This window comes from Cuculus canorus, chromosome 1 (genome assembly GCF_017976375.1).
Source record: "Cuculus canorus isolate bCucCan1 chromosome 1, bCucCan1.pri, whole genome shotgun sequence".
NCBI lineage: Eukaryota > Metazoa > Chordata > Aves > Cuculiformes > Cuculidae > Cuculus > Cuculus canorus.
The window spans coordinates 81,188,629-81,205,010 of record NC_071401.1 but is presented as its reverse complement, the minus strand read 5'-3'; the positions used below and the strand labels follow the sequence as shown (position 1 = coordinate 81,205,010).

General features: G+C 37.8%; 1 protein-coding gene across 4 annotated transcripts in view; it reads left to right on the top strand.

Moving 5' to 3' along the window:
• The window catches only part of MAP3K15 (mitogen-activated protein kinase kinase kinase 15), an 82,948-nt gene that overhangs the window by 39,677 nt on the left and 26,889 nt on the right, over window positions 1-16,382 (top strand). For all 4 annotated transcript variants that reach the window (XM_054056102.1, XM_054056110.1, XM_054056111.1 and 1 more), the window contains 6 exons: window positions 9,143-9,313; window positions 10,413-10,525; window positions 11,542-11,701; window positions 12,309-12,459; window positions 12,854-12,961; window positions 14,788-14,837. In XM_054056102.1, coding sequence (XP_053912077.1) covers window positions 9,143-9,313; window positions 10,413-10,525; window positions 11,542-11,701; window positions 12,309-12,459; window positions 12,854-12,961; window positions 14,788-14,837 — 753 coding nt within the window. The remainder of the gene's footprint in view (window positions 1-9,142; window positions 9,314-10,412; window positions 10,526-11,541; window positions 11,702-12,308; window positions 12,460-12,853; window positions 12,962-14,787; window positions 14,838-16,382) is intronic.

Here is a 16,382-nt window from a genome sequence, read left to right as displayed (position 1 = left end):
TCACCGTGCGGGTTTCTAGGTACAGCCCTCACCTGTATTGCTATCTTCCACCCTGGTTTCCATTTCAGAGCAGACCATTGAGAACATTTTACATTTGTTAGGTCTTATGTGTAACAGTATAGAGGCTAGTAATGATGGCTTGCAATGACAGGCTTGTGCTTGTTTCCAGATCTGGGCTGTCAAAATAGGTCATCCTCCTGGCTGTTTTTTTAGAACTTCTAGGGAGCAAAAGGGTGTTCCTGTACCAGTGTCTGATTTTGACTCCATGCACAAGCAGAGCAGAGTGCTCTCTTTTATACAGATGTGGGTTGATTTAAGATGTTGTTCCTTGTTGTCTCCTAGCTGAGGTTTAGGTCTGATTGTATCTTAATTTAGGCATAGGATGGAACACATCTTTAGGTGTAAGTTCAGCCCAGATGTGCAACATGAATGTTTTCAGTATTCAGAGCTTTGGTATGAAGTAAGATGCTGTGCAATTGAGGGCTGGGTGTTTTGGGTATAGATGGCTGTTTCCTTCAGTCTGTTGTTATACATACCCTGGAAGGCAAGCTCTGTGGAAGAAGATTTAGTATGGGAGCTACCATGAAAGGATGTTCTCATAGTTCCAGATTCTTGAAAGCAAAGAAATTTCTGAATTCAGATTGCCATTTTCTTTCCTCTGTTTTAAACGTGTGTCTAATTGAAGGCTGTCTGATTTTTTTTCCTCAAGAGCTTTGCCTGCTGTGATGCACTGGAATAGCTGGAGGTCAGCTGGTCAGTATCTCAATGTTTTGTGTCAGCCTCCTTGTTATCACATTGTGGTGCCATGTGATAAATACACATTTATTGTATGGCACAACTCTCCACCCCACAAGTGAACTATCATTAGCTCCTTATGAGACCCTTCATATTTATTGTTGCAACACCTGAGTAATTTATGACTGTATCATGGAGAAATAAAGCAGTGGTTTTTACTTGCATTTACAGATGTGTAACTCATGCATACAAGTAGATACATGAACTCCACTAATTAAAGGTTCTTAGCTTGAGGTGGCTACAGTGTCATTTTTCTTTCTAAGTATAAAGCACAATAAAACATATTAAAAAAACCCATTGTCTTCAGCCACAAATGTAAATTCACCTTTATTAATTAGCCTTCACTCTCTTGAGCTAGCGCTCCTTTAAAATGAGGACTGCCCATTTCTGTGGCAAGTCTTTGGGTGAAGTGACCTGCATAAAGCTAGAAGACAGTCGTGCAGTATGGCCTCCAGCTGCCTCAGGTGTATAGTTGTCCTTTCTCCTGCATCTCCCAGTCTCTACTTTACCTGCTTCCCAACTCCCAAGGCAGTGGCTTCAACACCTATGACAAATGCAAGTCCATGGCAAGACCTCACAGTAAAGTCAGCTCTTGTATGAGATGACCAGTGGTCATGTATCATTTAAACAAACAAAACGAAACCACCACACCCCTGTGCTTGATCTCACAGTTTAATTTTACATTGGCTAATATGCATATGAGGCCTGAATTTACATTGTAATGATGACCTGAATTTCTGGTTTTTTCCCTGAATTTTTCAGGGTTTTAGCAGTTTCAAAGAGTCTTCCTGTGTGCTATGTCATGGTTTGCCTGTCACTATGTATGTTACTCTTGTCCTCCCTGCTTTCCTGTGTGAATCACAGATATAGTTCATGGGATTGACTTGGGTTAATAGCGCTGGCCTTAGGACCTGGCTTTTGTGAGATGAACTCTTTCTTGTACTGCTCTTATAGCTGAGGTCTGCTGAGTGCTTTTATTGATGACTTTCTAGATTCACATACAGAGGTGCTAGTCAATGATCCTTTTTTTTTGTGGAAGCTTTCCAGCTATCCTTCCAATAAGAAATTTGTCTGAATATCCAGTGCAATGGCTCTCTTTATTAATGAAAAGAAGGTAGAAATACTACCTGCATGTATGGCATTGTGCTAAAACTGATTCTCTAGTACTACAGCTTTTTTCTTTCTTTTTTTTTTAATTGGACCCAAAATTCTTCTCAATGAAGATGGACATATAAAGTGATTTAATATGCTTTATTAATGTATCCTATATGCATATATTATTGTCTTTTTTGTTTGAGATCACAATATTTCAGTGTTTAAAAGTATCATGTGGGTTAATTATAAGCAACAGTTACATTTTTGATCCATCTTGGGAAAAAAAGAAACCGTGAAAGAAGGTCTTAAAGTTTTTTTTTTTTAAACCTACTGTTGTTTTCCATCAAGTCTTTTGTAGAAAGCAATAACTGTGATGTTGCATTTAAAAAAAAAAAGTTTATAGAATATCTTCTCTTATTTAGTAATTTTAGACTAAAATTAACTGTTTCCTGTTCTGTGTTTTATATTGCCTCAAGTTATCTAAAAGCGTTGAGCAAATTACATAAGCAGTGCAAATCATGATTAAAGGCAATGGATAAGAAAGTTTTGCAGTCCATTGAATTTTGCTTGTGATCAGGTTAAGAGAGAAATAAAAAATTATACTGATTCTTTATTATTTTATTTTCTGTTGCTGTGATATATATAGTAGATAGAGTACAGATATTTATAGCTAATTTGAATGTGTGCTTTTCAGCTGGCTGTTTGCTTAGGACCTACTTCATAAATTCAGGGCTGGATAGCAAAGTTTTTGGTAATTTGAAGTACACCTGTTTTTGAGTATATTCCAATTGGCCTTTTTAGAGGGACTGGAGTTACCAAGTTCTGGAAGCTTGCAAAGAGGCCAAATGGCATGCCAAATTCTGTTCAAAACAGAATGAACTTAAAACCAAACCCAGCCCGGCATAGGACCAGAACTGTGAAGACTTCAGACTCTCTCCAGGACACTTCTATCTTCACTTACAGTAAAGATGAGGGCAGCTGCAGTCACTATTATTTAACTCAGCATGCTGTGTTTTAACAAGCAGCCTATTCCAATACAATAATAAAATAAGTCAATTAGCAAGTGAAGGGCATAACAGGGTGCAAGTAGAAAATCACTAGTAATTGTCAGTAGTAATAGCCCTAGGAAATTATGCCCATTGAAAAGCACTGGGTTATTTGTAATGTTCTGTTCTGCAATTACTCAGATTTAGTAAAAAACACATTATTTCTTTTTATTTTATATGAGTGGCATACTTAACAAGGTGTCTTATTTTTATTCAAGAAAATTCAAAATAAATATTAATTACATATAATTACTGTAAGCAAAGGTATTGTACATTATAGTAAATGAAAACAGTACCATATATGAAGACCAGTTATTTTATCAGTGGTTATAGTAACCAATTATGTTGTCTTGCTGACATTTCCTCTGCAATGTGACTGAGGTCAGGGCTTTTTTTAATCTTAATATGTGCAGTAAACTATTGATAGCTGCTTCAAGGTTGAAATCAGATGATACACAAGTCTTACATAGCCATAGAGTGGAAAAAACAGGTTACTCTTTTTGAATGTACTATTCTATGGCAAACGTTTTCAGAATTATTGTTTATGGTTTTGTTTATTTCCTTGTGCATTATTTTTCAAGAAATCTGCTTATAGATGCCTTAGAATAATAACAGAAGATCAAATCAATAAGTCAACATGAAATATAAAGTAAACCAAAAGTGGATTCCCATGAGCAAATTACTTTTCAATGACATACGGCTTTCTGTAGCGTACAGTTTTCTCCAGCTAAACAGATAGAAGCAATAAGGGGAAGATGTGAGGAAAAAGGTGGAAAGAAAAGATTATATCAGCGGTTACTTACGGAGTGAACTAATTCTTGTCCCAGTAAAACCTGTTCCTGTTAACTTTATTGGACAAAGACTTGGTTCCTGAGTATAGTTCTGGCTCCTTAACCTTGTCAATGCTTCAAAGCTGGTGAAACCAGCCTGTGAAGCAGGAGAAATGCTTGTTTCAGGAATATTCAAAACTAGGACTCATTAGAACGACTGCAGCAGAGAGAAGAATTCAGAAAAAGAGAATGGATTTGAGGGGGAAGAAAGAAACTGTGAAATCAAAGCAAAAGAAAAAAAGAGAATTTGGGCTTTGCTGAAGCTGAGTTTTGCTGTAAGGCGTTGTTATTCCAGATGCGAGGCTGGAATATGGCTGATATGAATATGATTTCTGGATGATGTTTGAGAGCTAGGGGAGAGAAACAGCATAAGGATGGCCATGCAGACTCAGAGCATAGTTCCCTTTAGCCTAGATTCCTCTCTCTGCCAGTGGTCAATAGCACGTATCTGGGGAAGAGTATGAAGACAGGAGAATGCATAGTGATGAATCTCTGTAAATATTTACACTGCTTCCACCAGCGTGTGGCTGAGGGGACTTCCTGAGAAAACGGTGGTAATTTTTGTGTTTGTCATGTAAATTTCGGAAGGGAAAAGAAGGATAGATTTGTAAAGAGATTCTGCTTTCTGCAAATGATGATTATTTGCTGTTTTTGTAACCTCTCTCCATTAGTACAAACTCAGAACTTGAACAATCTGAAGCAAACTTCAACAAATTATTCTAGCACGTTAGAGCGGGAGAGACCTGGAGAACTGTGGAGTGGTGGACAGGGACAAGACTGATTTGTGGAGGGTGTGTTTCTGGTGATATTAGCAGTTTATGTATTTTTAATCTGAGTACTTCTCAGGTCCTTAAAGATAAACAGTTAAGGAGGACACTGAGTACAAGACAAGAAGGGAGAGCATGAGTGCATCCTTTAGGACTTACTGCTTGGTGGTGTAGTTGTTCCCCCATGGTAGCAAGCGAACATATTTCAGCAGCACAGAGTACCTCTGGGCTTCTAAATCTGAGCCACAATTCTGGTGACGGAAGTTGCCAAGATATGAAACAACAGCTTCTTTCTGAGATGGAGAGGAGAGAGTGGAGAAGTGTGGGTGGGGCAGGGAAAGACGGGGAAAAAATCCTTTCATAACTTAGTAGTAGAAAGTTTTTGTTTCCTGCTTTTTGGAAGAAGATATATTGCTTCATTTTACAACTTGTCCCTTGGCTTTAGAGTAACTTTTTGAGTTGAATACCTCTGGTGAATAAGAATGTCCGACTGCAACCCTATTATAAGAAAAAATATGACAGCATGATAGGATGGAGAGCAGTAAATTAGAACATGTGATACAAACCCGAAGTTGGACCATAATTCAATTGTAACTGATTTCTGCTTGTTCAGTACGTGCATTTGTATTCCCATACTTAAATATTTAGTTTCATTATATGCTAACCTGTTTTCATCAGGTTTGCAGCCCTATGGAGGAATTCAGAGGGGTGAAGGAGTGGATAGTATGGCAAGATAGGGCGACAGGTAAATGAAGCTTCCCTGTAGACAGGGAAGTGAGAAGACTGCTTCTGCAATTAAAGAAACATGGTAAAGTAAGCAGACAGATAAATCATATGGCAACGTGAGCAAATTGGCAAGAGTATCAGAGAGCAGTTTCTGGAGGATGCAAACTTTCCAGCAAAACTAAACTGGCAACACAACACAGTAATTTAGAGAAAGAGATTAAAGGCTATAAAAGTGACCTTTAGGACAATTCTTTTGAGAGGAAAAAAAAAATCTGCATAGTCATTTCTGTCTGAAAAACTCTAATTTGTTGATATCTTCTTTATACAGAAACCATTCAATACCATGGATCGTTCTTCTCCCCCTCCTTTGATTTTTGCCCTGATCCTTAGAGTTTAGTTTCTTTTTCAAAAAAAGCCGAAAACTGTACACAATACTGAAGGTTATTGTGCTGGGTATTTATAAAGAAGCCATCATGATGTTTTTAATTTTTACTCTCTAGCCATTTTCTTTTAATTCCTACCATTTTCCTTGTTGTGGGATTTTGGCAATGTTGATAGAGCACTAGGATTTTTTTCATAATTGCCCTGTTATTTAGAAGTAACTTGAAGATCTCTTTTGTCACTGGCAGTAGCTTTTCCAGTTGTCGTATTCATTTAATGTAGCCTGATTTTTGTTTGGTTGCTATGCAAATTTTAGTAATGCAAGGTTTGTAGGGAAAGAATTAAAATGTACTAACGAAGAAATCGGTGGGAAAAAAATAGTATTACCATCTCTCCCACCATCTGTGCTTTGTTTTAATGTAGTTTCTGAGTAAATTGTAGTAGGATTCTTTTTTTCCTAGCTCATTTACCATTAAAATATGTTTTTAAAAGTAAAACTGTATCTTGAAAGAGTTTTAGATTGCAGTTAGTGATTTTGAGAACTGCTGTCCCCAAACAGACAAACTGTGGAGCCTGACTCATATTTTCAGTACATACATATGCAGGCTTGTTTAAGGTGCAGTCCTTTCTGTAGTAGCCTACTGGGATTCTGCACTGGCTTATAAAGTTTCATATTCAGGAGATTTGCTTTGCAGAATCTGTCTCACTTGGTGCACTATTTTGCTGCATAAAAGAACATTTTCTGGTTTACTTCTCGTGACTGTATATCACGTTATGATACTTCAGCTTTCCCTGTTCAGAGAGGCTGTGGCATCTCCATTCTTGGAGGTTACAAGATTCAGCTTTTCAGACAAAGCCAAGGCTTCTGTGGTGTAGTATTGGGAGAAGGACTGGCTCCGAGCAAAAGGTTCTATTAGATGTCGCCCAGAGGTCCCTTCCAACCTGCATTTGTGTGATTCACTCTACTATGGCTTTAAATGGGGATTAGGAAAAGCTGGGGAAGCTAATCTATTTGATACTGAGGAGGAAAATACAAGTCAATGCTACAGCCTTGAGGGTTTAAGATAATATCTTTTACTGTACTGATACCACCATAGACCTGGTTCAAGGTACCTTGAAACAAATTACAAGCTGACAAGCATGTAGATCTGACAAAGTGTGGGGCGTGAAATAAGACATAAAAATCTGTCTTGGTCCAGCATAACAAGCTATGCATGTTTATCCAACAGTATACTTTCATGTTGATTTAGACAAGTTGCTTGTAGCCGGAATGGCATAGTTTTTCTGGTTTGGTTTTGGGTTCTTTTTTTTTTCCTCTTTCTGGGTTTGCTTCAGAAGGCAATAAGGATTCCCAAATTTGTAATTGATGTGTTGGGTTTGTATGGCTCAATGGATTTGTATTGACCAATTCTGCCGCCATGAAAAATATTTAGTGTAAAGATATCTAAACAGGTTTTTGTTTAATAATATCCTCTTAGATTAATGTATACTTGTGCCAAATTTTATTTATCTTAACCTAATTTGAATGATTTTTTTTCTTGTTTTATAAGAGACAGACACCTTTAATTTCATTTTGAGTCTGCTAGTACACTGTTTATTTAGAACTTGATTCTATGAAATGCTCCTGGTATTGTTTTTGATGTGTACAAGTTCATCCTTTGATGTCCAGAAGTGTCAGTCTGTAGTGTCCTATTTTAAGCAGAGTCTTGCTTTATGTGTTGTATCTTTTCTTTAAAGTTATGCTTTTTCAATCAGAACACCTCAATATTATCATTAGTATTTAACCTGTTTTTGCACAAGGCAGAGTTCAGTCAAAGTATGCCTTGTCTGGGAAGCAGTGATTTTCCTTAACCATTGTGAAAATGCTGTGACTTGGGTACAGTGCGTTTTTTTGTATTTTCAGAAAAAGCTTGAACACTTGCCAGCTTCTGTGACCATGTTACACATGGCCTGGGGCCTGTTGGACTTATGCTTTAGGGCCTAATTTTGGTTTAAGCTCTGTTTACTCAACTTCTTCTGTGTTCGTATTGACAACAGTGAAACTTAGCTACTGTTACTGAGAAAGTTTTATTCGTTGAGAACAGATTTGGTTAGAGCACAATAACCCATCCAATGGATTTACCTCCCCTCTCTTAAAATTATATTTAGTTCTTATAAAACTGGAAGAATAGTCTAACTTTCTCCTTGTATTTTCATTAGAGGAGATCAGTATTAATTTCAGAACAGCAGTTGATCTGAAGAAAAAATGCTTTAAAAATATTTAAGTAGCCACTTTGAAAGTTTACACTCAGTCAGTGACATCAAAGGCAGGGTAAAGCCTGCACAAAACTAGCTAAAATTCTGTTTAATCTTATTAGATATTCTCCTTAACCTAACACACACAGAAGCTTGGATTTTGCTATAATGTGTTGTCATTGATCTTATTACATCAGTTGGTTACCTTAGGAACTGAGCTGCTTAACAGTAAATATTAATCCTTTCAGGGCGTGCAAATAATAAATTTACCAGAAGTCATTATCTGCTACTAGTATTGCTGACAAAGTAATCACAGTACTTGTAAGCCTGTTCCTGGATACCTAGGTAGGGATCAAAAACTGGGAAACTGTTCTGAAAGGGGGTTAGTAAATATTTTGAATCTTTTTAGTGATTAAACATGTCTTGAAGAGGCTGTTGAACTCTAAAGCTGTTTTTGCATTACTCTTGCAAGTTAGACATTTTTGTTTGTTCTAGGTGACATTTTGCAGTAAATAGTGAATTCTAAATTTATAAAAACAACAAAGTGAAGGGAGGCAAAAATTCTGATATGTTTAGTAATAAATAATGAAAATGTTACTTAATCACTGATGTCTCACTGATACGATGGTTAAATATTTGTAAAAAGGATCTTTATGACAGCTGTTTTCCAAATTTTTCTCTAACCTGATTGATTTTAATGAAGAAAGAAATACAGTTCAGTTTTGCCCTTTTCTTTTTGCAGTTCAAAGACCCATATTGAGCTCCATAATTCTTTTGTCTGAAACATGATTTACCTGGCTTTTCCTGTATTTAGTCAGTACTGCCTGGTATTGTCCCTGGGTCCTCTGGGTTCAGAATTACACATCATAGCTGAATGAGCTGTCACCTTGAATGCTGAAAATGGCTGGTTTTGTTTGAGTATTGTCAGGAATGAACACTAAACAGGCACTTGTTTCTCATTGCAGGATGTGCAGGGTCTGTCTGCCTGTATAGGGGAGGAATCAAGTGAGATGGCAGATTTTTTTTTCATAGAGGAGTTACTGGGCTTAAATCAGTTCTTATGTGAGCTACAATCAGAGTCCTGTAATAGGAGAATACATTTGGTTTTTATCGATCAACCAACAATCATGTATCAGTGTAAATTAAGTCTGTGTATAGTAATGATGGATAGGTTGTGGGATAGATGGGGGATAATATTATTCCACCATTTTGCAGCTACTGTTTCAAATCTGAACTAATTTATTTTGTTATCTGTACTTGATTTCAGAAGAAACAATGCAGGTGACCGGGAGAAGGCACTACAAGTTATGCTTCAAGTCTTGCAGACATGTGATCACCCTGCTCCAGATATGTTTTGCTTATGTGGGAGGATCTACAAGGATATGTTTCTTGATTCTGACTGTAAAGACACCGATAGTCGAGATCACGCTATTGAATGGTAACAAAAAAAGACCTACAAAAATCTCTATTAAAAAACTTTTTCAGACTTTTACTTCTGATTATGAAAGTCAGGGCTGTAAGAACTAGAAGAACAAATGGTCTCCTTGTTCTGTCTTTTTTTCAGGGTCCTGTTCATGTAATTGGTTTACTGAACACCACGTCTTTGGATATGTGCTTCCTTGTTTCTTTTTATAGACTATAAAAAATATGGATCGATACTCATAGTTTATGGGGGGAGGAAGTCACCCACTTCTTTGTAAAGAAAATATACAGTTTATCTGCTTCAAGGCCAGAATGAAGTGCAAGTGAGGTCATAGGAATTTTGTTGGTCCTCTGTGCAGGAATGGTTTCTACCTTAGATACCCAGGAAATCAGTGATCTACGGTATATAGGAAAAATGTTGATAATCTGCATTATGAATCTTCTTAAGAGAGTAAATCATGCATGTGCACACAGACTCCCACTGACATGCCATTCACATATGTGGTTTTGTATAATCATACAAACTACTGCCAAGTGCAATAAAGTTAGCAATGTGTGGTTTCTATTGTAACAGTGAAAATCTCTCTTACAAATTTTTCTCCACAAATCACCTCAACGTGGGTAGTGCAGTGTGGGTGATGTGGGTAGTAGTGGACTTAGAGGCTTCAGATGGATCTCTTTATTCTGCACCAGATAGTGGCATGCGTTCAGCCTTTGCTGGCTGCGTCTCAGTTACCTTTCATAAATGTGAAGCTTTAATACAAAGAGCTTGGATTGGAAACTTTTTTGTAAAACTTGCACTAAAAACTAATATTTTCATTGCTTCTCTCATATAAATAATCTGTTAAAATTATCCTCTATTGCATTTAAGAGTTTTGCAGTAACCAGTTTAAGTTTTGTTTTCACATAATGACGCAAGGTGTCAGCACATAAAACTAAGCAGAAGGTTTTCTTTCTTTCCTTAAGACAAAAACGTACTTTTTTTCAAGTGCTCTTTGCAGAGTGCAAACCATATAGCCCTACAATAAATTAGTAGCTTTAAACACCTACCAAAACTTTGCAGCATTTCAGTTCTTTTATTCAGTGATATGTGAGCGCTTCCCTCTTCTCTACAGGTATCGCAAAGGATTTGAACTCCAGTCAACTCTGTATTCTGGAATTAACCTTGCAGTTTTGCTCCTTGTTGCAGGACAACAGTTTGAAAGCTCCATGGAACTGAGAAAAATAGGTAAATATCCACACACAGTGCCAGAAACAAGTTTTTTTCCCCTCTCCCTGTGATGAAAACAAAATGTTTGTAGCAATAGGTTGCATAGACAGAAAGGTGGTTCAGGCTTTTTAGTGGCAGATCCCAGACAGCAGGCTAAAACACACATGGATTTTGGACCATTGTTCTCCTTGTTGCCTTGCAGCAGCTTTCTAGTAACTTGGCCCATCTAAAAGGTTCCAAAGATAAGAGAGGAACAAGGAAGGACCGACTTCAGCGCAATCCATAAACTGCCTTTACTGCTCTACAAAGGTTATCCCATTGCACAGCCAGCAGGGCATAAAGACAGGAAGTGACAATGTAGCCCAGCTCTCCTTGGTGATGCCAGGAAAGGATCCACAGGGCTTCTGTTGTCCTTGAACTGAGAGATCCACAGAAAGTATCACCTGGAAGGACCTACTGGGACAGTAACTAATTGTCTACCTAGATTCACATCATCCATGTAGATGCTAAGTAAAGCCCATCACTATACATCTATAAAGAAATATAGTAGAAACAGACATACAGTTACTCTTAGAAAGGTAGTTGTTGAAAATTATATTTGGAATCGGACCCTGCTGAAACACATACTTGAACCTTAAAAAGGAAGAATACGAAGGTGGTTTTAAATAATTTCTTGACCTTACTTCAGAGTAAACTGATGTAAGCCTTTAGCCATTGTTCTCTTACAGTAGATGCAGACATGCACAGCTTACTCTGAGAAACAGGGGACAGATAGCCCATACAAATAGCACAAGAAGATTTTCAACACTGTGTGTGGTAGGAATTCTGACTGTCTGAAGTGTATTAGGGATATTATTTGTAGACCCAGACTCTGTGTTGGGCAGTGTTTCTTTTTCTGGCGAAAACTTGCTCCACTTTATCACTAATGTTTAATCAAATCTTACTAGTCTTTTACTGATAGACTTACCCATAAAAAACCCACTTATTAGTGTTTAACTCATAGAAAAATATGGTTTTTAATTGAAATTTTACAGGTGTACGGTTAAACAGTTTATTGGGAAGAAAAGGAAGCCTAGAAAAAATGAACAATTACTGGGATGTGGGACAGTTCTTCAGTGTGAGCATGCTGGCTAATGATGTTGGTAAAGCAGTACAAGCAGCAGAGAAACTTTTTAAGCTGAAACCTCCAGTGTGGTATGTGGCAGAAGGCTGCAGCTCAAGTAATCAACTATGGGGAAATACAGAAACTTAAAAAATCTTGTAGTCACTTGGATAACTGAACTGGATTTTTATATCTTAGATTGTTTATAATTATGACTTTATACTCTGTTGTTTTGTTTTGGGAAGAAAGAGGGAAGGTAAGAAATGAAGTTACCCATCACTGTTCAGTTTATATCCCATTGAAGCACATATTTTATAAGAAATAATTTGGAAATTAGTGGTGAGTGCTTGTGAAACAATTGTGAACAATTGTGAAACCATTCTTTCCAGAAGTTAACTAACTGCTGCTTCCCTCTTCCACCATCTTCTAGCTCATAATATCCTGTCTAATCACGTGTAACTACTCATATAACTATACTCTTTTGCAAAAAGAACATCATGTTCATGAACATCAGTGTGAGCTTATGACTTAAAGTTTTGACTAAACTTGCTATTCTTTCCAGAAGCATTTCCACTATGGTAGCTTTTAAAGTACATTTAATTTTGCCTTTAATTTTTTTGATATATAAGTCAGTTAAGTGTTTTTAGATCTGGTTAAATTTTATTTTCCCTGTTAACTGATTAATTCAATACATTCTAGGTACTTGAGATCATTAGTTCAGAATCTGGTGTTAATTCAGCGTTTCAAGAAACTCACCATAGAACATTCTCCTAGACAAGAAAGATTGACTTTCTGGCTAGATATAATTTTTGAGGCAACGAAAGAAACAACTAATGGACTGAGATTTCCAGTAAGATGTTATGTCCAAAAAGTTTTGTATGTCTTATGTTTCTGGATAGGATATAAGAAGAATTGGAAGACTCTAAACACAATACTTACATACTTAACACCTGTTATTTCATTGCATGAACCAAAACCCTGTATTCTGTTAGTCTTTACTCTACAGAAAACATTTAACCCACTACCCTAAAAGCATTCTGAGAAATACTGTTAAGTCACCAGCAACAAATTGTGATAATGCTGTTTTGTTGTATCTTGGAACACAGCCTCTTTCTGCTTTGTCTTGCCCTTCTCTCTCCCCCGGAAAGTTTTTAGACCTTAATTTAAGATTACCCATTGTTTATATCTGAAGATACTACTGTGTATTAGCTGCTGGTTTATTAAGGCAATGTTGCTCTTTTCAGGTTTTGGTGATAGAACCAACTAAAGTCTACCAGCCTGCATATGTTTCAATCAACAGTGAAGCAGATGAGAGATCTCTCTCCTTGTGGCACGTTTCTCCTACTGAAATGGTAAAACTACCAGCACATGTGTTTCATGTATTCTGATTTATTGTGCTTAAAGTTACGTTCTTACATTCAGGTTTTGAAGCACTTTACAGTAATTTAAAGTTTGCTGCATTTCTGTGAAGCACAAGCCTCAGTATCTCTTTTGTGCAGATATGAAAGCTAACTTTTTACAGAGAAAGTAAAAGAAGGGGCTATGATTAGAACTCAATGGGTTTTGTCCTGTAGTTCACATTTCATTTATCTTGACCATATCTCTTGGAAGCGCTTGATTTATTTGTTCTACTTATATTATTTCTCATTAGAACTGTGTGGGATTTATTGATGCAGCTCAGAGCTAGACGAAAAGTAAAGATGAAGCCTAGTATTGTGTTTAATGTTTTAGAAATTTTGAAGTTTTGCAATTATAAGATTAGAAACTAAAAAAAAATGGCAGCCTGTGACAAAGAAGTTTCAAAAGATGAAGTACTTGGTGTCTTGGATTATTGGATAAGGTATAGTAGATTAGGAAAGGAGAAGGGACATTTATAGACAGTGTAATCTCTTAAAAGTGAGAAGTAATTTCAGTTTCACATTGAAAGAATTGAAATCTGGAATGTACTTCGCCAGTCTTTCTTGATATCTTGAGTCTTATGAGGAGCGGCTGGGAGAGCTGGGATTGTTCAGCCTGGATAAGAGGAGGCTGAGGGGAGACCTTATTGCTCTCTACAACTACATGAAAGGAGGTTGCGGAGAGGAGGGAGTTGGCCTCTTCTCCCAAGTGACAGGGGACAGGACAAGGGGGAATGGCCTCAAGCTGTGCCAGGGGAGGTTCAGGCTGGACATCAGGAAAAAAATTCTTCTCAGAAAGGGTCACTGGGCACTGGCAGAGGCTGCCCAGGGAGGTCATTGAGTCACCTTCCCTGGAAGTGTTTAAGGGACGGGTGGACGAGGTGCTGAGGGCCATGGTTTAGGAAGTGTTAGGAATGGTTGGACTCGATGACCCAGCGGGTCCCTTCCAACCTAGTGATTCTGTGATTCTGTGATTCTATATCAGAACAACATAGATGAAGAATAGATTGAAAAGGTAGAGAGGCAAAGTGTGGAAAAGAAGCATGTTAGAGTAAGAGAAGACCAAATAATAACCTAGATCTGTGAATTTCTTTTCCAGTGTGCTGTTTACTTGACTGCTTTGAGTGACTGTGGTTGACACAACTTCACCTTGTGGATCAAATTCTTGGTGCATATCTGACAATGCTAAATAAGATCCAGCTATTAGCTAGAGATTTATGGAAGGCTGTGGTACCAAGCGCAAGCTGTCCTTCTGCTTTGCCTCTAGTGTGCTCCCTGGGCCATAGCTGTTGGCTCGATACCTCTTAGAAAGATGGATGGAGTTTCTTTTTCCTTTGAGCCTAGTCTGCTCCATGTTTAGTATAAAATGTTGATGTATTGAGCTAAAACATACTGTTTGGTAAATTGTACTTCAGTTGTACTTCTGCTCAGAGGTATTGTTCAGTAGTGGACAGGTACAGTTGGACTTGATGATCTCAAAGGTTTTGGCCAACCAAATGATTCTAAGATTCTATGATGATTCTATAAGAATTTAGTTTTACATAAGGAAATATATTCTACTTCTACCTTGTGCTGTTTACGTTATTTTTTTTAAGTGAGTACACCAGCAATGCATGGCCTTTCTTTGCCTATACATCAATTGTATTTCAAATTGGGGAGGAAGGGAAACAAAGGAAAAAAGACACATTGGAGAAGACTTTTTGGTGATCATGCTGTGACTTTGTTTTGTATAGTCATTTAAGGTTAAACTGTTGTTGATTATACTTTTTTTTTTTTTACAGAAACAGATTCATGAATGGAATTTTACAGCTTCTTCCATTAGGGGGATAAGGTTGGTATGTCAGAAAGCAGTTAAGTTTTTTCTGTTCATGTTTTTTATTTCCCTTAAGGGGGGAAATCCAGATTCTGCCTTAAAACTCTGTTTTGCATTGCCTATTATAAAAGCTTATTCTGTCCAACCTGCCTTGCAATGTCAATACAGAAGAGTTTGCCTTTCCATGCATAGGCAGAGCTGTACTTTGTATTTTGTAGTAATAGTTATCTAAGGGATGCATGTGAGCATGTGTATTCTCTGATAGACTTCCCTGTTTTCAGTCATGTACTTGCTTTTTATATATATTTCTAAACTTTTTTCAGCCCTTAACTCTTCTTATTTCTTTCCATAAGTAAACACTTTGTCTGTTTTCCTTCAAGAAAAGAAACCCGTGATATCTGTTTACTGTTTGGAAGTCAGAAATGCTTCTGATATGGCTCTATATAAAACCTACTAGCTAAAACGTGGATTGTTAAAGACATTTTAAATAAGGCATGACATTATGCTAGCACAAGAATCCTTGTGCTGGAAGGAAATTGCTAGTGGAGTTTCTAAAGGACTAGCCTTTAAATAGCTGTAATAGTCCTAGCTGTGGATTTGGACATAGATTCTACCTTAACTTTAGTATTTTCTTCTAGAAGTAGCAGGTTTTTGGTATTTTTTTTAAATGAATTCAATATGATATTTTGTTTTACTGCTGCGGTGCAATGTGACTGGATGTGAAGTCTGTGGAGCTGATTGAGCGTTAACTCAGCATAACATTTCTGAATGATATTAGTTACCTTCAGTCTTTGAGAAAGATAACTTCTAATCAAATAAAAGCAAGCCTAGGGAGGAAAAACTCCATGCACCAGTACAGGTAAGAGGTTGACTTGCTGGAAAGCAACTCTGCAGAGAAAGACCTGGGAGTCCTGGAGGACAACAAGCTAATCATGAGCCTGCAATGTGCCCTTCTGGCCAAGAAGCCCAATGGTATCCTGGGGTGCATCAACAAGAGTGTGACCAGCAGGTTGAGGGAGGCTATCCTTCCCCTCTACTCTGCCCCAGTGAGGCCCCATCTGGAGTACTGTGTCCAGTTCTGGGCTCCCCAGTTCAAGAAAGACAAGGAGTTACTGGAGGAAGTCCAGCAGAGGGCCATGAGGATGATTAGGGGACAGGAACATCCCTCTTATGAGGAATGACTGAGAGACTTGGGTCTGTTTAGCCTGTAGAAGCGACCACTGAGAGGAAATCTTTTTCCTGTCAGTGCTTATAAATATCTAAGAGGCAGGTGTCATGATGATGGGGCCAGACTCTTTTCAGTGATGCTGAGCAACAGGTCAAGGGACAACAGGCCCAAACTGGAGGACAGGAAGTTCCATCTGAACACAAGGAAAAACCTCTTGACTGTGAAAGTGACAGAGCACTTGACCAGGCTGCCTAGGGACATTGTGGAGTCTCCAGAGAAGGAGACTCCTGCCTGGACGCCTTCCTGTGCAACCTGCTGTAGGTGAACCTGCTTTAGCAGGGGAGTTATATTAAGTGATGTTTGGAGGTCCCTGACCATTCTGTGATTCTGTAATT